Genomic DNA, 23,799 nt, shown 5'->3' on the forward strand with positions numbered 1-23,799 from the left:
ATGAGGAAGATCTCTATGAACTTTGTTTTGTAGTGATTTTCTGGGATATATTACAATTTTCCAGCACATAAAACAAGCAATAACATAAAAAATTTCAAGCTATAAAACAAGGTTTATAATTTGCTAGCTTTATTTTGTAAGAAAAAAGAGGAAAATAAGAATATGTAAGAATACACACACGTTTAAAAAATTTTGTCAAATGAAGCATACACTAAGATAAATGTTAAAAAACTAATGACTCCAAAAGTTAAATGTAGAGTTGTCATACATCCAGCAATTCCACTCCCAGGTATATACCTAAGATAAATGAAAACATGTTCCACACAAAATCTTGTACACAAATGTCCATAGCAGCATTATTTCATAGTTGTTGAAACGTGGAAACAACCCAAATGTCTGTTAACTAACGAATAGGTAAACAAAATGTGGTATACAGGCAATGGAATATTATTCAGCCATAAAAAGGATGAAGTACTGATACATGCCACAACATGGATAAACACCAAAAGCATTATGCTAAGTGAAAAAAACAAGACACAAAAGTACATATATGATTCCATTTATATGAAGTGTTCAGAATAGACAAAGCTATAGAGAAAGAAAGTAGATGAGTTGTTGGCAAGGTCTGGGAAGTGGGGGTGTGAGAAGTAATGGGGAGTAATTGATAATGAGTATGAGGTTTCTTTTTGGAATGATGAAAATGTCTGAAATTATATAAAGGGTGACAGTTGCAAGGTTCCGTGAATATACTAAAAACCATTTAATTTTAACCTTTAAAAAGGTGAATTTTATGATATGTAAAATATATTTCAATAAATGTGTTATAAAAATAAACTAATGAAAGTTGTTATTATAGTGGATAGGTGTGGTAAGTAGGGAGGAGGGGATAGGGATAAGAGCTAGATTCCTCTGGGTATACCTCCTTATATACTTATGACTATTAAGCCATATTAATGTTTTACATATCCAAAAAATAAAATTAAATCAAAAATTATGAACCATAAAACTGAACACCAATAAAAGCAAATGAATTTAATGAACCTAAGTGTTTATCAACTTGATAGCATAATTACAGAGAGAAAGCAATTATTTCAACTAACGTGTCAACACAGTCCTCTGACTCATCCTTAATGAGATGTACTCTAGAAACAAGAAAAGCAAAATTTTAAGCATCACTCAGTAGGTTTATTAATAGTAGTAATATAATTTAACTTGAAACACACACATACATCTTATAAAGATAAAGCAAAAAAGTAAATATGTTAATGTTATCACAAGCTAAGCCTTATAGTGTACAAAAGAGATACAGATATAAAATTAAAGACATGAGGAAAAATTTTTTAACATTAAAATTAAATTAAGAATGTTAATATGAATTCATGATTTAAAGAGAAAGCAACAAGAAGAAAAGACTTTATTCACTGAATCAGTCTTGAAGGAATTCTACCCAAAAAGAAGTGAATACACTTAGTACCCAGTTTTTTGTTTTTAAATAGCATTTCCTTTTCAAAGGAATCAGGGGTGCTTAGAGAAATGGCTGATTCCATGTCTGGAGCAAGGAAAATACAAGGTTAGTTTTGGATAAACAGTACCACCAAGCAAGAAAGAACGGAGTCACACTAATAGTGTCATAATAGTGTCATGTCCAGAGGATGTAGAAACCTTGAAAGGGCTGACACCGATGATGTTTGAGTCAACCTGAACATCAATAACAATAAATAATGTATTTGATTATTACATGTTGAAAAACAAAATTCTTGTAGGTAGGTAGAGGAAGGAAAGCTCTTTATTGCAGAAAGAATACCAGCTAATAAACATAGGACGAATGACAGAATTAGAAAAATCATTAGTTTGCTATCTAAGTGGTCTGTTTTAGACATGAATCAAAACTGTTGGGTAAAAGAGTATTGAGGAATAGGATGTTCACATTATTCCTATGTATTACTGACAAGTTACTTACTAATCACAAATAAAAAACAATGTATCTTTACAATGAACCTGTCTGGCAGACACCACCTTAAGTAATCGATCAAAGTTAGCATCAGTAATAATGGAACAGGCCAAGCGCGGTGGCTCAGGCCTGTAATCCTAGTTCTTTGGGAGGCTGAGGCGGGTGGATCACCTGAGGTGACAAGTTCGAGACCAGCCTGACCAACATGGTGAAACTCCGTCTCTACAAAATTACAAAAATTAGCCGAACATGATGGTGGGTGCCTGTAATCCCAGCTACTCTGGAGGCTGAGGTGGAAGAATCACTTGAACCTGAGAGGCAGAGGTTGCAGTGAGCTGAGGTTGTGCCATGGTAAATAATGGAACAAACCACTTATGTACCTCCTAAGTAGATATAATAAAAATTATAATACATAAACTGTGAAATATTTTTGCCAAAAATATGTAGCTTGAATCATATTAATTCTTTCCAGTTTGCAGGAAATAAAAAGTATAGAAAAACACAGAGTATTTGACAGTCTATAAAGCTTTTGAAAAGGCTTGGACTTTTCAAAAAGTCAATGTTGTGGAAAAAAGTGGTAGAGGTACTGTTGTACATTAAGAGACTAAATAAACAAACAAATGCAGTGTAAGAGCTTTGATTGGATCCAGATTTGAAAAGGGCAGCTATAAAAGACTTTTTTCCCCCATAACATTTGAGAAAATTTGAATATGGACTAGATATTAGATGATATAGAATTATTGTACATTTTCTAGATGCTAACATGTTATTGTGGTTTTGTAGAAAAATGTGCTTATTCTTTGATGATGAATGCTGAAGTATTTAGGGTTGAAGCAATTTACTTTCAGAGGATTAAGAAAAAATATAGACAGAGTAAAAGCAAATGTGGAAATATGTTAATTTTTGAGTCTAGGTATAGACAGTATGTGTCCTCCTGGTACCACTCTTTCACCTTTTTTGTATGTTTGAAAATGTTTATAATGAAAATTGTAGGGAAATGTAAATAAAAAATACGCTTAGTTTCAATAGAGAAATTTGCACAGAAGAAGAAAATTCATGTGTTTTTAAAATGCACATAATTATCCTGCCTGCCGACTGCTGCTTTCATCATCTATATGATGAGTACATCTATGCCTTTTTACTGTGTTTCCACTGCCAGCCTGTTTTCCAGGCTAATAACAGGCAGACCCAAACTGACCTCAGCCAATTTGAGGTTCTCAATTATCCAGTTCTTTTTGGTTAGTATCTGGAGCTTCTATTAGTCAGAAATAAGAGAACTCTAAGGTCACTTCCCTGGCAATCTTACTGCCAGTGGAATATTACAATGGAAGCAAGCTCCAGGCTTAATTCTGCCATTCTTATAGCTATTTATCAGCAGGCAGACGAAAAAAGACTTGAACAACCTGTTCTGCAAACTCAAATGAAGTCCCAGCTCTCTGTCCTTTCAGATGCCCTGACAACATCTTGGATGAAAGGTTCACTGGAGGCAGATAAGATTGGAGTCAGGCAATAAAATCCTACCATCTAGTACCCCTTTGTAACCTTAGGCCTGGGCTACCATTCTGAAGGGTATGGGTTATTAGGCTTACTAGATTCTATTTACTTTTGTAATAATACTTCTCTTGATGCAATACTGTACACTGTATAAATTACAAAATATTTAAAAAGCAAAAAAAAACCAAACAAACAAACAAAAAAAAAAACAAAGGAAAAGCTTTCTATTCCCAACATTCAATAATCGTTACTATTAATATAGTTCAGGTTCTTTAGAATCTCTCTCTCTTTCTCTGTCTCTTTCTTTCTTCTCTCTCTCCCTCTTTTTCTCCCTCTCTTTGTGTGTGTATGTGTATGTGTGTATGCATTTTTGTATACATATACATGTTTGCATTTTTTTTTACCAAAATGAGATTATGTTGTTCTTTAGTCTGCTTTTTCCATTTTAAAAATTTTGACTTTTCCAGACCATATTAACATTTTCCCACTTGACCCAAAAGAGGCCTTTTATAGATTTTTGTCCAATCTGATATTCAATATAGGAACACATTTTATTTATGTCTTTTTTGTATTTTTAATCTAGCACAGAGCTTGTTTCTTTTTATTTATTGTTATTATTATTATACTTTAAGTTCTGGGATACATGTGCAGAGCGTGCAGGTTTGTTACATAGGTATACCCGTGCCATGGTGGTTTGCTGCACCCATCAACCCATCATCTACATTAGGTATTTCCCCTAATGGTGTCCCTCCCCTAGCCCCCCACCCCCAACAGGCGCCAGTGTGTGATGTTCCCCTCCCTGTGTCCATGTGTTCTCATTGTTCAACTCCCACTTATGAGTGAGAACATGTGATGTTTGGTTTTCTGTTCCTTTGTTAGTTTGCTGAGAATGACGGCTTCCAGCTTCATCCACATCCCTGCAAAGGACATGATCTCATCCTTTTTTATGGCTGCATAGTATTCCATGGTGTATATGTGCCACATTTTCTTTATCCAGTCTGTCATTGATGGGTATTTGTGTTGGTTCCAAATCTTTACTATTGTGAATAGTGCCACAATAAACATACGTGTGCATGTGCCTTTATAGTAGAATGATGTATAATCTTTTGGGTATGTACCCAGTAATGGGATTACTAGGTCAAATGGTATTTCAGGTACTAGATCCTTGAGGAATTGCCACACTGTCTTCAACGATGGTTGAACTAATTTACACTCCCACCAACAGAGTAAAAGCATTCGTATTTCTCCACATCCTCTCCAGCATCTGTTGTTTTCTGACTTTTTAATGATTGCCATTCTAACTGGCATGAGATAGTATCTCATTGCAGTTTTGATTTGCATTTCTCTATTGACCAGTGGTGATGAGCTTTCTTTCATATATTGGTTGGCTGCATAAATGTCTTCTTTAAAAAGTGTCTGTTCATATCCCTTGCCCACTTTTTGATGGGGTTTTTTTTTCTTGTAAATTTGTTTAAGTTCCTTGTAGATTCTGGATATTAGCCCTTTATCATATGGATAGATTGCAAAAATTCTCTCCTATTCTGTAGGTTGCCTGTTCACTCTGATGATAGTTTCTTTTGCTTGCAGAATCTCTTTAGTTTAATTAGATCCCATTTGTCAATTTTGGCTTTTGTTGCCATTGCTTTTGGTGTTTTAGTCATGAAATCTTTGACCATGCCTATGCCCTGAATGATGTTGCTTATGTTTTTACCTGGGGTTTTTATGGTTTTAGGTCTTATATTTAAGTCTTTAATCCACCTTGTGTTAACTATAAGGTCTAAGGAAGGGGTCCAGTTTCAGTTTTCTGCATATGGCAAACCAGTTTTCCCAACACTATTTATTACATAGGGAATCCTTTCCCCATTGCTTGTTTTTGGCAGGTTTGTCAAAGATTAGATGGTTGTTGATGTGTGGTGTTATTTCTGAGGCCTCTGTTCTGTTCCATTGGTCTATATATCTGTGTTGGTACCAGGACCATGCTATTTTGCTTACTGTAGCCTTGTAGTATAGTTTGATGTCAGGTAGCATGACGCCTCCAGCTTTGTTCTTTTGCTTAGGATTATCTTTGCTATATGGGCTCTTTTTTGGTTCCACATGAAATTTAAAGTAGTTTTTTCTAATTATGTGAATAAAGTCAATAGTAGCTTGATGGGCATAGCATTGAATCTATGAATTACTTTGGGCAGTAAGGCCATTTTCACGACATTGATTCTTCCTATCCATGAGGATGGAATGTTTTTCCATTTGTTTGTGTCCCCTCTTATTTCCTTGAGTGGTAGTTTGTAGTTCTCCTTGAAGAGGCCCTTCATGTCCCTTGCATGTTGTATTCCTAGGTATTTTATTCTCTTTGTAGCAGTTGTGAATGGGAGTTCACTCATGATTTGACTTTCTGTCTATTATTGGTGTATAGGAATGCTTGTGAATTTTGCACATTGATTTTGTATTCTGAGACTTTGCTGAATTTGCTTATCAGCTTATGGAGATTTTTGGCTGAGATGATGGGGTTTTCTAAATATACAATCATGTCATATTCAAACAGAGACAATTTGACTTCCTCTCTTCCTATTTGAATACCCTTTATTTCTTTCTCTTGCCTGATTGCCCTGGCCAGAACTTCCAATACCATGTTGAATAAGAGTGGTGAGAGAGGGCATCCTTGTCTTGTGCTGATTTTCAAAGGGAATGCTTCCAGCTTTTGCCCATTCAGTATGATATTGCCTGTGGGTTAATAATTAATAGCTCTTATTATTTTGAGATACGTTCCATTGATACCTAGTTTATTGAGAGTTTTTAGCATGAAAGGGTGTTGAATTTTATCAAAAACTTTTTCTACATCTATTGAGATAATCATGTGGTTTTTGTCATTCGTTCTGTTTATGTTTCTCTTTCCCGATTTCCCTGGACAGAACTTCCAATACTGTGTTGAATAGGAGTGGTGAGAGAAGGCGTGCTTGTCTTGTGCCTGTTTTCAAAAAGAATGCTTCCAGCTTTTGCCCATTCACTATGATATTGCCTGTGGATTTATTGTCATAAATAGCTCTTATTATTTTGAGATATGTTCTATCGACACTTACTTTATTGAGAGTTTTTAGCATGAAGGGGTGTTCAATTTTATCGAAGGCCTTTTCTGCATCTATTGAGATAATTATGTGGTTTTTGTCATTGGTTCTGTTTATGTGATGGATTACATTTATTGATTTGCATATGTTGAACCACCCTTGCATCCCAGGGATGAAGCCAACTTGATCGTGGTGGATAAGCTTTTTGATGTGCTGCAGGATTTGATTTGACAGTATTTTATTGAGGATTTTCACATCGATGTTCATCAGAGATATCGGCTGGAAATTTTTTGTTGTTGTTGTGTCTTCTGCCAGGTTTTGGTTATCAGGATGATTCTGGCCTCATAAAATGAGTTAGGGAGGATTCCCTCTTTTTCTGTTGTTCGGAATAGTTTTGGAAGGAATGGTACCAGCTCCTCTTTGTACCTCTGGTACAATTTGACTGTGAATCCATCTGGTCCTGGGCTTTTTTTGGTTGATAGGCTATCAATTTCTGCCTCAATTTCAGAACTTGTTATTGGTCTATTCAGGGATTCAACTTCTTCCTGGTTTAGTCTTGGGAGGGTATAGATGTCTAGGAATTTATCCATGTCTTCTAGATTTTCTAGTTTATTTGCGTAGAGGTGTTTATAGTATTCTGATGGTAGTTTGTATTTCTGTGGTATCAGTGGTGATATCCCCTTTATCATTTTTTATTGTGTCTATTTGATTTTTCTCTCTTTTCTTCTTTATTAGTCTGGCTAGTGGTCTATCTGTTTAATCTTTTCAAAAACCAGCTCCTGGATTCATTGATTTTTTTTTAAATGTGTTTTTCGTGTCTCTATCTTTTTCAGTTCTGCTCTGCTCTTAGTTATTTCTTGTGTTCTGCTAGCTTTTCAATGTGTTTGCTCTTGCTTCTCTAGTTCTTTTAATTGTGATGTTAGTGTGTCCATTTTACATCTTTCCCGCTTTCTCCTGTGGACATTTGATGCTATAAATTTCCCCATAAATACTGCTTTAGCTGTGTCCCAGATATTCTGGAATGTTGTGTCTTTGTTCTCATTGATTTCAAAGAACTTAATTATTTCTGCCTTAATTTTGTTATTTACCCAGTAGTCATTCAGGAACAGGCTGTTCAGTTTCCATGTAGTTGTGTGGTTTTGAGTGAGTTTGTTAATCCTGAGTTCTAATTTGATTGCACTGTGGTCTGGGAGACTATTATGATTTCCATTCTTTTGCATTTGCTGAAGAGTGTTTCAGCAGTGCATATACTAAAATTGGAACAATACAGAGAAGACTAGCATGGCCCCTGCACAGTGCCTTTTTTTATGATACTGTTTTACCAACAAGAGAAGACCAATTGTCCTGTAGAATGTTACTTCCTAGTTTTGTCTGCTTTCTTCTTTGTCATATATTTCAGCGAATTCCTCTACTTCTTGTATTTTTTGTAAAGTATAGGTTCTATCTAAAGGCTAGATGGATTCAAGTTAACTATTTGTTGGTTGGAACAGATCATAGGTGATGTTGTATACCATATGCTGCATCATATCTGAAGATGCATAAGATTGGCTGATTCACCTTACTGATGTTAATATTAAGCATTGCTATATTTTTCTACCCTGTCAATGCAAGGCTGGCAGTGTCTGTGCAATATTTTCAGCCAGTCCATATGTCTTTAATACATCTAGGCAATGGTAATTCGTTTTTACCTTATGTTATGCTCATTAACAAAGCCTTTGGTGTTGGTTGGAGATAAGGTTAGCTGAAACTTACAGGAGCTCCTCTGGCTTTTACCTGAGTCTTTTAAATACTCATTAATCACCCCTAGAGCATGCATGTATTCACAATTAGAATACTACCATCATAATTAATATGTTTTAGATTGTGCATGAAAACTAATAAGCACATAAACCAAATTTCATCAGTTCTAATAATACTTTTTCTCAAATTGTAATCTGAATTCTATACACATCTGAAAATCAATGGTTTCTTAAAATTACACTTGTCAGGCAGCAGTTCTGATGTAATTATCATGGCCTCCACATGCATGAACTTGTAATAGCTGCTCATATTGTAGTCACTTAAGTTAAATTATGTTCATTGTTGAGTTTATTTTCTATTTAAAATGTCTTCAAAAATATTACATGATGATATGACAGTGAAATTACTTTTCTTTCTTAGTGGTACATAAATAATGTTGTGCTTGTAACTCATGACTGATGAAATTCATGACATCGTATGGACTTTGTTCAAGTATTTAAAGTAAATGACAGATAATATAATACCAGTGGAGGAAGCCAAAGCTGTCAGCCCTTAAAAAAAGGCACCATCCTTGGGGAGAGGGACTTGTTTGCTTGTGACACTGATTCACTCTCCCCTGCACTATTGCCTTTTCTTTTGAAGAGCTTTTTATTGTGCAAGATTTCAAGTACATATGAAAATAGAGGAGACAGTATAGGAAAGCATTATGTGTCCATCACCCCTCCTTCAACTATAATGAACACATGGCCAATCTTGTTTCATCTATTTCCCCACCCATTTCCCCTCCTCCCATGTTATTTTAAATCAAATCTAAGACATCATATTATTTCATCCATAAATATTTCAGTTTGTGTCTTGAAAAGATGAGAACTCAGGCCAGGCGCAGTGGCTCATGCCTGTAATCCCAGCACTTTGGGAGGCTGAGGTGGGTGGATCACCTGAGGTCCGGAGTTCTAGACTAGCCCTGGCCAACATGGTGAAAGCCCATCTCTACTAAAAATACAAAATGAGCCAGGTGTGGCGGTGCACACCTATAATCCCAACTACTTGGGAGGCTGAGGCAGGAGAATTACTTGAACTTGGGAGGCGGAGCTTGCAATGAGCCGAGATCACGCCACTGCACTCCAGCCTGGGCAACAGAGCGAGACTCCATCTCAAAAGAAAAAAAAAAAAAGAAAGAAAAAGAAAAGATGAGAACTCTTTATAAACATAACATTATCACATCTAAAAAGAAATGAGTAATAATGTAATAATATTATCAATTATTCTGTGTTCAAATTTCTGCTTCCTTTTTAGTTTTGTGTTTCCAGGGTGTGTGTGTGTGTGTGTGTGTGTGTGTGTGTGTGTGCGCGCGCGCGCGCATGTATGTATGTATGTACAGGGTGGGAAAGGCAAGCATACTTAATAGATGGTTCTGTGTTCTTCTAACGGGGACATACAGTGTGTGGTTGTCTTTGCCCCCAATTATTTTCAAGAGCGCAGCTTTCTGAGATTCACTTAATTGTCAGAGCTGGAAGTCCCCTTAGATCACCTAATAACTTCATTTTATAGATGAGGGAACAGATACCTAAGGAGGGAAAACGATAGGCCCAGAGACACAGTACTTTAGTAAAAGAACTAAAAATATTGAAGGTAGCTTCCTTGTTTAGGAGTCAGAGGGCATACAGTTCTTAGACTCATTGGATGCTAAAGCCAGACCTAAAAGTTCATATAGATAGCCTCTCATTCTGCCAGAGGTCTCAGTCTGGCAGTCTGTTGACAAGGTCCAGACCACAAATATATTTTATTTGTTCCGCAGTGTTTTGGGGGAAAAGTGATTTGGCTTCAACATTTAAAAAATCCAGGTAGTTCACATCAAAGTATACATTTCAGGAAAAAAGAGGATGTTAGCACACTGGATCTGCATGCCCATGTGGCAGCAATCAGTTGGGGTTGAGTAATGGTTTCTTGCTTTGGAATGGGCACAAGCTTCTAATTTACCATAGGCCCCACCACTCCCAAGTGTTTTAACAAATATTATATTAGAGTTACATTAGATGTGACCTGGGAATTTCCCTTTCTTAAAACTAGAAGTAATTCTGTTGATGGTGTGTCTCTAAGTGAGTGGTGGGAAAATGGTGGTCTAGAGAATGTCTGCTTGTTTAAATGTGGCAGCCCCTTCTCACCAGGCCCATTTCTCTCATGTAAGTTACCTGCCTTGCCCCTCTAGACATTTAAATTTATGACCTCTAATCTAAACCATGCAATCAGAATCATTTTATTCTGTACTGGAGACTTCTTACAACCAACCTCAGTAGACTAGAGAGTTCAAGATTCCTTTGCTGTCAAATAACATTACATACTCTTGTTTTTGATTTCATTCATCTTGTTAACCCACAATTTGGGATGTTACTTATCCCCCATACTGGTTTTCAAAATATATAATAAAAAGAGATGCTAAATGCAAAGCAATCTCCCCAAAGAATAGGTGAACTTCCAAATCTCGTAGGAAGGCCAAGAAGGAAGAGTATCCTAAATGGGATGACAAGTAACTCCCATAACAGAGAATCAGAAGGTGGATTTAGCTTAGAAGCGCCCACATAAGAGTTTTGATTTATCCAGAAAAGTTAGACAGGCAGGCAGTAGGATGCAATGGGATGGCTATAAGACTTGGGGAGCAACAAATATGGGCTTGAATCTCTGCCTTGCCATATGACCTTGCCAAGTGCTTTCCTCTTGGTAAACCAAGGCTTCAAAACTAAAATACTCTGCTTTTTGGAGTTGTGATGATTCTGTGAGCTGCGGGGACACTGAACACAGATCAGTTCCTTTCAAAGCTCACAATAGGAGATACACAAGTGTCCTTGTGGTTTAGCCTTTTTGGGTCACTTGATGTTAGCATGGAGATACTTTTCCATTTTAATATCTGAAAAAACTTCTGTCACTAAAGAATAAAGATTAATTGCAGGGGTACTGAAACTATTAAAAGGAACACATCACCAGCCCAGCAATATCAAAAGCTATGAATGGTCGCTGTTCATTTCCATTTGAATGATGCTCAGCCTTTGTCTAGGGCTTAACAGACTTCACATTAAGATTTGTCTAAGGATTCTGTACACCTCAATTATCCACTCAGTGTTAAGAATCTACCATTCTCTTCTGGGCCTTAGCCTTGGTAGGTATGGAGGGTGAGTGTTTCGGGTAGGTGGTTGGGCTGTTCCTACAGCCAAACTGACCAAAAGAGATTCTTGCCTTTTACTTGGCTGCCTCCAGGACTGTTTGGAAGAGCACTAGGGGAGCTCAATTCCTTTACAAATAATTCATTACTACCTGCTGCGTGGCAGGCACACACACTTGGAAGTTGTTTATCACCTAGTAGGAGAGGCAGATAAGTAAACAGAAAATTGCAACTTACTCTGCTTGCCAGTGGTTTTAGTTAGGATGAGCACAGTGGGCTCTGGTCTCCCTGAAGATATAACGTTATGTGTATCTCCAAGGATAGATAGACATTTTGTGAATGTATGGAGAGGGGGATATTCTAGGTAGAGAGAATGACATGAGCAGAGAGGTATGGGGGTCTGAAACAATGTGGTATAACCAGACAGCCCTAATCCTAGCAGTTTAGTATAACAAGAGTGTCAGAGGTCAGCAGTGCCTGAAGGCTCCTGGAGAGGTAATAATAACAACAGATACTTCCCAGGGTGCCAGGTACCATGCTAAAGCAATTTATCTTTATTTATTCAACAACTCTCTGAAGTGGGTGCTATTTTCCCAGGTGGGAAAGCTGAAGTTCAGAGAGGTTAGAGTGAGTGAACTCACTGTTGCGCAGCTGGTGAGTGGCCGTGTTGGGATTCAAACCCAGCTTCAGAGCCTAAGCTGTAAGTAGGGATTGGAAATAGGGGTCAAGTTACTCAAGTTATGGAAGGATCCCAAAGTAGGAAGCCACTAAAGGGAATTTAAGCAATGAAAGTGACTAGGGATCAGAAAATCTGGGGTTGCAGGTTCTACTCTACAGCTAATTGACTGTGACTTCGAGCAAATTCCTTTCCTTCTTTGGGCCTATGTTTTTTCATCTGTAAAATAAGGAAGATGATCAAGTGCAAATCTTAATGATCCCTTTCAGCTCCTTCAGATTTTTGCTTCTCTAACGGGGGTTGGGAAGGGGCTGATTTAAGAGACTGGTAGGCATTCTCTCAATGTGCTTTGTGGTTCTTTGTACATGCTTTATACTTATGTGGGCTGTTCCTCTTGCTTGGAATGTCCTCTTGCTTCCTTCCTGCCTCTCCAAATAGTATCCCGCTAGCTGTAGTCCCTCTCCATATCCCCGCCTGTCTCTTAATTCCTTCAGTGCTGTTAGCTAGGTTAGCTATGTCTAACCACTTTGACTCCTAGTTTTATACTATCTTGTATTCTTTGCTGATTGTTTCCTTTGTAATCTTTTCTTCTAATACATACTTTAGGCTGCTCCTTTCCTTCTAATTTTTAGTTTCTCTTACCCTCTATAGCACCTAACACAGTCTTGTTTGTAAGGGGATACTGGAACAAATTTTGTTAATCTTGCCCCTTTTCTTCTGGCAGTGTGTGTGAGCACAGCAAAGAGAATCTTATGACCCCCTCCAACATGGGAGTGATCTTTGGGCCCACCCTGATGAGAGCTCAGGAGGACACTGTGGCCGCCATGATGAACATCAAATTCCAGAACATAGTGGTGGAAATACTAATCGAGCACTTTGGCAAGGTATGCATTTTCTATTCTCACTACCTCTTTTCCAAACATGTGACACTTTCCCCCAACTGCCTTTTAGTGCTGTGTCTTCCTCCTTGGCTCACATTGACAATGAAAGGAAATCCCATTATGACACAATGACATTTAATGGTAACTCTTACCCTGGGAAATTCATTCATTCAGCAAACATTGCTCAAGCTTATAACTATATTACTTTCAGACACCATGCTAAATACTGGGGGTAATGAAGAAGAAAAAGTCACTGTCTGTGCCTTTAAGGTGTTAACAATGTATAGTATGGAGACAGATGGGTAAATAGGAAAATGATAGTATAAAAATAGTCGATATACAGTGAAACTGTAGGGGAGAAGATATTTATGTTCTCACTCATTGCTAGTTTCATGGCTGAGACCCCTATAACAAAAGACTGATTAACAAGAGAAAAGTATACAAATTTATTTAGTAAGTTTTACATGACACAAGAGCCTTTAGAAATGAAGACCCAAAGAAGCGGGTAAACTCTTGCATTTTTTATACTAAGTTTGATGAAATGGATCATTGTGAAGATTAGTAATTAGAAGACAGAAGGATATGATCTAATGGTAATAAACTTAGGGGGATCTTAGCAAGGCTTGTTTGTTCAGATTCTTCTTGGTGTTTCTGTGTCTTCGAGGATAGGGATGTTCTTTTCCTCCAGTTATAGGGAGGGTACCTCTGGAACGACCTACTTTAGAGGAAGGTCAGAGAATTCTTTTATGGCCTGCTCCAGGGGAGAAGAGGAGAAGGCAGAGAAACCTTCTTGCTTCTGCTGTTTCCACAAATGCCAAGGTGCCATATTTTGGGATAGCAGGTCCTGAACTCCATCAAAACTAAAAATAAATCAATACTTATACTTATTTGAAACCCATCTCATTCCAAAAGTATATATGGCAGCATATTTTATATTGCACATAAAATATAAGGCATCATACATTATAATCAGGTGAAGTACAAAAGGTAAAACAAAGGTAGAGTCAGAAAATGATGCACAGAATGAGGTTAAGACAAATATTTATTGACAAATTCTTGTAGACTTGCAACAGATGGCCGTACACTGGGGTATAAGCTTCATAGCAGCTAGTGCCATCCTAGGGAAAAGCATAATTCAGTAAAGAAGGACAGGGAGGCAAAAGCAGCAGGACTTGGTGACTGGAAGTCACCAAGGATGTGGGAGAGGGAGATTTCTGAATCCTGATTTTCTGACTTGGCTGACTTGGTGAATGGGGCTCTACTTCATACATATAAGAATTTCACAATGGGAAAGTTTGAGGGAGATAGAGAAAAGTTCAGTTTGGGACAGGTCACATTTGAGATTTCTGAAAGACATCCAGAGAACAATGCCTCGCGAGCAGTTGACTATGTGAATCTAAAGCAGGGATCAGAAAGCTTTTCCTTAAAGGACCATATAATAAATACTTAAGCCTTTGCAGGCCATGGATCTCTGTCACAACTACTTAACTTTGCCGTTGTAGTGAGAAGACAGCCGTAGACAATATGTAAACAGATGGTTGTGGATGTGTTCTAGTAAAATTCTGTTTACAAAATGGGAAACAGGCGTGTGGGCTCTAATTTGCTGACCCCTGTTCTAGAGCCCAGATGTGATAAATTGATAAATCGATTGATTCATCCAAAAAATGTGTGTTGAGTACCCACTTTATACCAGGTACTGTTTTAGGAACTCTAGATATCATCTTCATAGAGTTTATATTCAAAAAGAGTAAACAAACAGTATTCAAAGGAAGTAAAGTATGTAATATTTTAGATTATAATGAACATTAAGGAGAAAAGCAGAGAAGGGAAATAGGAGGGGTTGGAAAGTGGTTTTGCAATTTTAAATACAGATAGGAAAGGAGAAAATAAGGAAATGAGGAGGGCCTCACAGAGAAGATGACCTTTCAGCAGACATTGATAGGGAGTAGAGGAATGATTCATTCACCTATCCAGAGAGACAGGATTCTAGGCTGAGGAAATGGTATGTGCAGAATCCCAGAGGCAGAAGTGTGCCTGTCATATTCACAGTACAACAAGGAGGCCAGACTAGCTAGAGTGGATTAAGCAAAAGATGAAATAGGAAAAGATGGGCCTGAAGAGATAATGGAGAGGGACATACTAGATCCTGTAGTGGAGCCTTATAATCCACTGGAAGAATTTTGGATTTGCTCTGCCTGAGTAAGATAGAAGGGCGGCTTTGATCACGGGAATAACAGGATTTGATTTAGGCTTAACAGGCTTATTCTGGCTGCAATGTGGAGAATATGAAGGAAGTCAAAGCAAATCTAGATAAATTGAGATACATACTGTGTTCATGGAGTGGAAGACTCAACATGGTAAAGATGTCAATTCTTTAAAAATTAATCTATAAGTTTAAAGTAATCAATATGAAAACCCCAGCAAGATGTTTTGTAGATAAAGACAAGATAATACTAACATGTATGTAGAAATGGAAAAGAACTGTAAGGGCTAATACAATTTTGAAAAAGAATAAACTGGAAGTAGGTATTAATAATATTAATGCTTACTGTATTGCTTCAATAATCAAGACAGTGTACAATTGGCAGAGGTAATTTGATAAGTCCTCTTGTCTACTTCTTACATAAACAAATAGAACAGAATAGAGAATCCACAAATAGCCATACAGAGTATGGCCTGATTATTTTTCATGAAGGTACAAAAACATTTCAAGGGGGAGAGGGTAGTCATTTCAATGAATTGTATTAGAGCAATTGCAGCTCTTCAGGTAATGAAAGTGAACCTCAACCTCAACCTCTCATTTTATATAAAAATGAGCTCAAAAAGGATCATACATTTATATAAATCATAAAACTATAAAACTTTTAGAAGATAATATAGAAAACTGTTAGAGCCTAGGACTTATTGAGGAGACATAACACCAAAAACACAATCCATTAAAGAAAAAAAAATCAATAAATTGACTTCATCAAAATTAAAAAGTTTTGCTCTGTGAATGACCCTATTAATAAAATGGGAAAACAGCTTCTACAGTTTTGGAGAAAATATTTGCAAACCACATATCTGACAAAGGATTAATATCTAGACTATACAGAGAACTCTCAAAGCTCAACAGCACAAAAATTCAATCTAATTAGAAAGTGGGCAAAAGACATGAACATGAAGTATGCATGACAATTAAGTATATGAAAAGATGTTCAAGATCACTAGCCATTAGGGAAATATAAATTAAGACCATGATGAGAGATCTCTACACACCTATTAGAATAGGTAACGTTAAAAATATATATAGTGACAATACCAACTGCTGACAAGGGTACACAAAAACTGGATCTCTCATACACTTCTGGTAGGAATATAAAATTTGGCAACTGCTCTAGAAAACAGTTTAGGAGTTTCTTAAAAACTAAACATGCACTTCTTTAGGATCCATCATTTACACTGCTGGGCATTTATCCCAAAGAAATGAAAACATGTCCACACAAAACCTTTATAGGGATGTTAATTAATATTTGAAAAAAATTATTTAAAGCATTTTACATATATTAGCACATTTACACCTCATTTCACATAAGAAGAAACCAAGGTACAGAGAAGTTAAGTGACTTGTCCAGGGTCATGGAGTAAGTAAATGTTGAAGCTCAAATTTGAAATCAGGCAGTTCAAATGTATACTTTACCACCTCTAGATCTTTGTTATGTGTCTTGCAAATGGGTACTTGAAGTAAGTGAAGGTGAAGGTCATTATAGATGAGAGAGCTAAGGAACTTTGAGGCAAGAGTTGCTGAAGGGTCATCCACATAGCGAAGATTTTTGATAGAAAATAATTTTCTAATCCTAGCATTTGGTGGTCAGATCATGGGTCTTGTATGCTTGGTTAAGGAGTTTGGTCTTTATCCTGAAGGCAGTAGGGAGCCTTGGAAGCATATTCTGAACATTCATTATATGATGATTCATTGCATTTTAAATGTCCTAATTCATTTATAAGTGGATAAAGGAGTGACACAGCATCTCATCATTAGTATAACAAAATAATTTTTTGTTTCTATTCTATGCATTTTTTAGGGGCAAATGCCAACTTAAATTTTATTAGAAAATGTGTTGGTTGGCAAATGACCTCAATCCCATTCTAGTTCATAAAAGTGTGATTTTGCTATGTCCAAAGCATATTATGTGGCATGATTTGAAGAGCAATTAAATGCTAGTTATCTCTTATTCCCAGGATATACTAGGAGGGCATTTCTATTAACTAGTGGTCAGCTGTTAAGTGAGGTTTTCACATCCTTGTAACCTGTTAATATGTGTTAAGTAGTTGAAGTTCTGACGTTTATATGATTCCAGGGATGTACGCTGACCATGTTTTCCAAACAAAGACATGGTAACCAAGGATCTTTTCTGATTTATGAATTTATTTCAAAGGAAACATCTTACATGGAGATATGAAATGAAATCCCAGTTTATTAAATACTTATCAAGTTATCTTTTTTGAAAAATAGCAGAATGATATGTGGGTGAAAATGTTCCAGAAATTCTAGACCTTATGTAGGTGTAACCTCACAGGGTGGTTGTGGGATTAAAAGAGATAATATGTGTGAGAGCTGATGCCGCTTCACACATATCAGGGATTATATGTTCCTGCCAAGTTGTTCAGTTAATGGGGTATGATTTTTCAGTTGAAATATATAATAATTTCAGTAATGTGTTTTTTTCCATTTACGCTTGCTCTTTAATAGAAAAGGGCTTAAACACATTGGTTTTAAGTTTCTTTGTTATTCCTTTCTTTCAGTCTCTCTTTTAAGAGCATCCAGGGTCTGTAAATACAATGTAAGTGAATCAGAAGAATTGATGCTTAAAGGAATCTATTACTAAGTCTTTCTTAAATTTTTTTTTTAACAACTTGAATGATCTTTTCTAAATTTTTTCTTTTCTAAGTTGGAAAATAGGTAAATAATAGAAGATCTATCTCTACACTGATTCCCGAGAACAACATTGCCAATTATTCTGAAGTTCTCTTTCTTCCCATCTCACTTAGCAGTATGTATCAGGGTGCCTGAACCTGATGTTGTTGGCTTGAGGCACAGAGGTAATTTGGACTGACAGAGGAAGGTTGACTTCTGTTTTCTGAACATTTTGTTTTGGGGAGCTGCCAGGAATTAGTGGGGAAGAGAGAGGTCATCTCTGAAGGCAGATCTTAGCAATTTAGTTTTGAGGACAGAGCTATTTCACCTAAGGGGACAAAATGTAGGGTAGATCCATTGAATTTTAGAACTGGAAAGGGACCCTAAAGACCTTCAGGTCCAAGCTTTTCATTTTATGTGAAGCCTCTTTTCGCATGCCACAGTAGTGGTAACAGGTTTGCATTTCTGCAGCTCCATTCCTGCTTGTCTACTCTTTGGAACATCCTCTCTCCCCCACAGTTCTTCCCAACCAGTTTATAAAAGAACTCGGATACCAGCCACAAACTTTTACCAGTTGTCTAACTTGTGTTTTGCAAACTCATTTTCTCACCTACACAACCTGGCATCTGCCGTTTTCCTCCTTTATTGCTCCCAAGACCACTCTCAAAGAGCTAGAAAGCAGTGGTTCTGCCCCGTAGGCTTAGATTTGTATTCAGTGAACATGGAATCAGTGTGGGACAATGTATTTCTAGCTCATTTAGTCCTTTTTGTAATTCTGTGAATGATGGATTGTATTTCCATTTCTGAAATTAGGAAATGGAGGCATTGAATCTAGTAAGTGGCAAAGCTGAGACTTAAATTTAGGTCTGTCAGGTTATGGCTGCCCCTCGGGGAAAGGGGGACCTGTTTTATTGAGATGTGAGCTGTGCTTTTCTTTGCATCATTGATGCTGACTTAGCTGTTCTAGCTACTCTTGAGTTCCCTCCTTATTTCCAGTCTTTCCTTTTTAGTGGGTGGGCGTCTGCTTTTTAATCATACAGGAAGGATCTTGCCTCACTGTGTTAAGTATAGTTTTCTGGGAGAATAGTTGATTATTTTTTGAGATAATTAGAAAATCTATTATCAATGTGTGTCAAAATGGATTTTAGTCTTACTGCTTAAGATATATGGTTCAGGGAAATGGAAGACTGAATGGTATAGTCTTTTCTGCAGACATGGATGGTTGAAAGCAGTTCTTCCTGTAAACTAGCCGGAGAAAGCAGAGTTATTCTCAGTGTGGAGTTTGTGGGAACTCCAGTGTTGCCTATGTTCCCAAATGGCCAAATGAGACCTAATCCAGGAAAAAAGCCCATGTTGTAGCAATGTAACGGATTTGAGAAGGCAAACAAGAGACCCTGTTAAGAAATGGGTCTTATTTATATACTTTTCAGGCACCCATCTAGCAACCTAGAGGAAACAGACCCTTCCAGTCCTGGTCTGTCTCTCCTTTCTCAAAAAGGTGGTGCTTGTGAATTTCAGTCTGCCACCAGAGGGTAGCAAGAGAACAGATGAATGTGTCCCTCCAACTGATTTCTGGAATAAGATAGATAGATAGATAGATAGATAGATAGATAGATAGATAGATAGATATTTTAAAATATAAGTAAATGTAAATATATAGTTATACTTTATAGATTTTACTGTATAGATTTATATTTTATACATTTGTATTTTAGAATGTATCTCTATATCTACCTACCTATACACACACACAAACACACACACACACACACACACACACTTTGGTGGTGGTGGGGGGTGTTCGTATGTGTAAAGAGAGAGAATCTAATTAAGCCAAGACTCTACTTCTTCACATTTAATTTCTGAAATGATAAGGTTAAGCTAAAAGTTATTGAAAATAACATTTTTATTATCTGTACATGTAAGGATATTTTCATTAGTCTGTACATGTAAATCTAATATGTATTTAGCTTGGAATTTGGCAAACATTCTCAATTGAATCTGGAGAAAAAATATCTTTAAGTATGAATATTAAGATCAAAATGTAACCTGGAGAAAAAATATCTTTGAGCAGAGAATTACTAAGATTGGGAGATTTCAGATGTATTTATTAGTTGCAATGAATCTTTGAAAACGTAGCTTCAAATTTTCCACCTTGGCTAAGTGGAGATCTTCACACATTCTTCAAATGCCCAGTTATTTATAGCTTTGAAGTGAAGTCAGGCCCTGTTTGAGGTGAATAAGCATGTCCAAACCCAATGAGATAGGATGATAAATGTAGGATGTAGTTGTGAGCTGAGGTTTGCCCCCATGTTCAGAGAGCAGAAAAGATTCCCCTTTTGATTCTGGTCATCCTAAGCATTATGCCAGTGATTCAGAATGAGGTGAAAATACCACTCCTTCCCTTTTTCTGTCTCTAGCTGGGGCTGTAATAATAATTATCACAGTAAAAATGATAGCATTTTTTGGCAGCTTGCTATGTGTCAGACATGGTGCTATACATTTGACACAAAGCATCTCCTCGATTTCTCACAACTTTATGTAGTATTTACTTACAGGTAAACTGAGGTCTACAGAGGTTAGGTTTGTATGGACTATCAAAATCAAATATCTGTTTTTATTTTCTTTTTGGAGGCCTCTAGTGTGTGTGGGTGGCGGAGAATATAGAATCAGAGATTTTTGAGAATTTGAAAATATCTCCAAGGTCATATTGTCCATTCCCCTCAATGGCTAGCGATTTTCTTGTATCATATATTTTTTCCTTTGCTGTTCTCCTTTGAGTGGCCTGAGGTCTCAGGTTGGAACACCAGAGTCTAGATAATACAGTAAGACTGGGGCCAGTGTGCCAGAGGGCCAAATAGGTGTACTTTGGCAGCTAGACTTAAAGCAGACTGAGCTTCAGCAGTCTGGTGATAGGCCAATTCCTATTTGAGAGAACAGGAATCAATGGAGGAGCAATGAGAGATCGGGCGAACTTTTTCTTTGCTCTGAGATTTAGAGACTGGAAGCTGGGTCATTGCTACTTTCTTAGATTAAGACTTCTTCTCAAGAACTCTGAAAATGTCCAGGCCACCTCTGTAAGCTCTTCAGATATTCTTAGAGGTGAGAATAATGGAAAGAATGGAAAAATAGCTTTAAACTAGACAGCCCAGGGACTACATCTCAACTTTATCCTTTACTAGCTGGGTGGTCATCTAAACAAGCCAGTTTACCCCCCTGAGCCTTGTTTCCCTCATTTAAAAAAAATGATACTAATAATTAGACCTACTTCATAGAGTTGCTGGGAGGAGTCAATGAGATAAATGTTTCAAGTACTTTGTACATAGTACATTGGCCACTAAATTTTAGTACTTGCCCATGCCCTATACCACTAACCCTTTGCTGTATTGACAGGAGATGAGCTCTGTCTTTATAGTGGCATTCCCTCCTAATACTTTTATTAATACCTTGGTATCTACTAAGTCTTTGTAGTCAAAAGGGGCTTTTCTTAGAAGCCCTTATACCATTCTTTATGGTTATTAAATGATAGAGAAACTCTTTGATTTCCCAACCTAAAAGCATCTTAAGTTGATCTAAAAAGAAACTGCACTTGGAATCTGCCATGTCATTCTTAGTAGAAAACTCACAATCCATGCTGAGTAGACAGAGATATCCTTAATAGGATCTGATTTTATCTTCTCTCTCTCCCTTGGTATTTTTTTTCCTGAGACAACTGGGAAGGGGAATGGACAGACAATTAGAACACGGATTACAGACTGGTTAGATATAATCAGTGGAAGTCTACAGCTATTTCCTGCAGTAGGTACTGTTTTTTAGGGGAAATGACACCTGATTGGGCATTAGAACTCTTGGATTCTAGTCTCAGTTCTACCATCTACTAGCTTTGGGGCCTTGGGCAAGTCACGTCCCCCTCTTTGGACATCGATTTTCCCATAAGTATATTGGATGAGTAGGACTAGACAGGATTCTAGAATGTTACATCTAAAAAGGCCTTAAAGGCGATGTGTTTCTGAGACCAAAGACAGCCTTAGTGACAGCCCTTTTATAAAAAGCTGGCTCTTGGTAACAACAGACGTGATACTTTCAAAGTTCTCTACATACTCTAAGCAAACTCAGTGACACACTTGATGTTTAATGTGGTCTGTGCCAAATGCTAAGAGCTCATTATTTTTGACCCTGTTGCCACCTTTGTTTCTAGTGTAGTGAAGAGTATGGTTTTTGCTAATATAGCCAGAACCCAGAAAGCTCAACATAGCCTTAGTCAGAGTGTAAATGGAGACTCAATTGGAAAGCTGGGATTCATCAGGGCCAAGTCTTGTAGCTTTGATTTATAGAAAGGCAAAATGTTTTTTTGTACAATCTGATATTTGCAGCCCTGAAGCGACATCTGGAAAGAATCTGGATAGTTGTTCATTTCTGCCAAGATTTCCAAGGGTTAGAATGAGTCTGGATCTCTTGGCCTTTGGCAATTGGAAATGACCATCTTATATTAAATTTCTTTTCTCTTTCACACCTAAAGACATGACGGAGAAGAATCCGTAAGGGGGTTAATATGTGACCAAACTCAGGCAAGCAGTTTGTTAACCCTCTTCCCAATGGAGGTGATTGCTTGCCTGGCAGTGTCTCAAAGCCCAGCAAATTATCCAGATTTAGTTCCCAGAAGTCTTCAGGAGAGGGATTCCAGGAGTTGGGCTCCTTCCTGACTACAACCCAAAGCAACAGCCAAGGCCCATCAGAACAAAATAATATTCCTCAGATATTGAGTTCTCTTAGACCAGGCCTTTAGAATGGCACTTAGTGCCAACCATATGCCCAGAAAACAAATAAGCACTGGTTTGCCCCCAGACTCTACTTTGGCCACCTTCTGGGATATTTTTCTGAAGTCACTATCAAAGACCATGAAACCCTAATTGTTCTTAACCAGTCCACATAAAGCCAAATCAGTCTGTCCTTTTTCTGGAGTTTTGGAGGGTGGGAAAATAAGTTCTGCCTGATACTGTTTCTACCCAAGGAATTATTTTTAAACTTAAAATGTTTCCTTCTATGGTTTATAGTAGAAAGAGTGTTAGCCTTGAAGTCAGACACTTCTGGGTTCCTATCATAGCCCTGCTTCTTACTATCAGGTGGCCTTGGACAATGCACATTCTTTATTCCGAGCCAAGCCTTTGGCCTCACATCCTCTTTCTAGTCTTCTCCCCAGTGACTTGATCTAGTCTGTCTATGAGTTAGGAATTCCTACTTAATTATTCAGCTACAGAAGAACCACTACAGTGTCCAGAGGAGGAAAAATGAAGGCCTATACCCTGTCAAGTTCTAGTGATAATTTTTCTCAACTTTCCATTCATTCAGCTTTTTAATTATTCTTTCCTCCCTTAATCCTGTGGAAAGGGGTAGGAAGAGGGATTTATTTTGTGGTTACCCTAATGCATTGGTTGATCAATCATGTCCTTCAAGCCCAAGTTGTCTTTGCAGAGAAAGGAATTTGTGTTCAGAGAAAGGAATTTATAAACAATCGATAAATGAGTTAATATACATACAACACTTAGACATGTGCCTGACATGTAGTAAACATTGTAGAAGAGTTGACCATTAAAACTAACTCTGACCTATGGCTTGAACTTGGAAAAAGTTTGTTCCATCAAAGCCATTTTAGTCAGTCTTCTGGGTCAGCAGCTAGTACCACCATTTCCACCTTCTCCTATTACTGTTGTCACTACCTTTTCACAATGATTGCATGAGATGCATAGGAACTGGTTTTGCATCCTGTGTCACCTGGTATTTGACCCTTTAGAAAATCCCCATATACTATGAGTTTCCTATTCCTTTAGGATTTGTTCATTTGTTTGTTTGTTTGTTTTGAGACAGAGTCTCTGCTTCTGCCACCCAGTTTGGAGTGCAGTGGCGTGATCTAAACTCACTGTAGTCTCCACCTCCCGGGGTTTAA

At 37.4% G+C, this 23,799-nt stretch overlaps 1 protein-coding gene and 1 pseudogene across 4 annotated transcripts in view; both read left to right on the forward strand.

Annotated features, from left to right (window-relative positions):
• Positions 1 to 23,799, forward strand: part of OPHN1 (oligophrenin 1) — a 365,836-nt gene that overhangs the window by 299,816 nt on the left and 42,221 nt on the right. For all 4 annotated transcript variants that reach the window (XR_002519579.2, XM_021932859.2, XM_021932860.2 and 1 more), the window contains exon 19: positions 12,802 to 12,961. Coding sequence is in view for 3 of the 4 variants with exons in the window: in XM_021932859.2 (XP_021788551.1) it covers positions 12,802 to 12,961 (160 nt within the window). In the remaining variant the exon portion in view is untranslated. The remainder of the gene's footprint in view (positions 1 to 12,801; positions 12,962 to 23,799) is intronic.
• Positions 7,735 to 7,824, forward strand: LOC116272215 (annotated as a pseudogene).

The sequence above is a fragment of the Papio anubis genome, chromosome X (genome assembly GCF_008728515.1).
Source record: "Papio anubis isolate 15944 chromosome X, Panubis1.0, whole genome shotgun sequence".
NCBI classification, from domain to species: domain Eukaryota; kingdom Metazoa; phylum Chordata; class Mammalia; order Primates; family Cercopithecidae; genus Papio; species Papio anubis.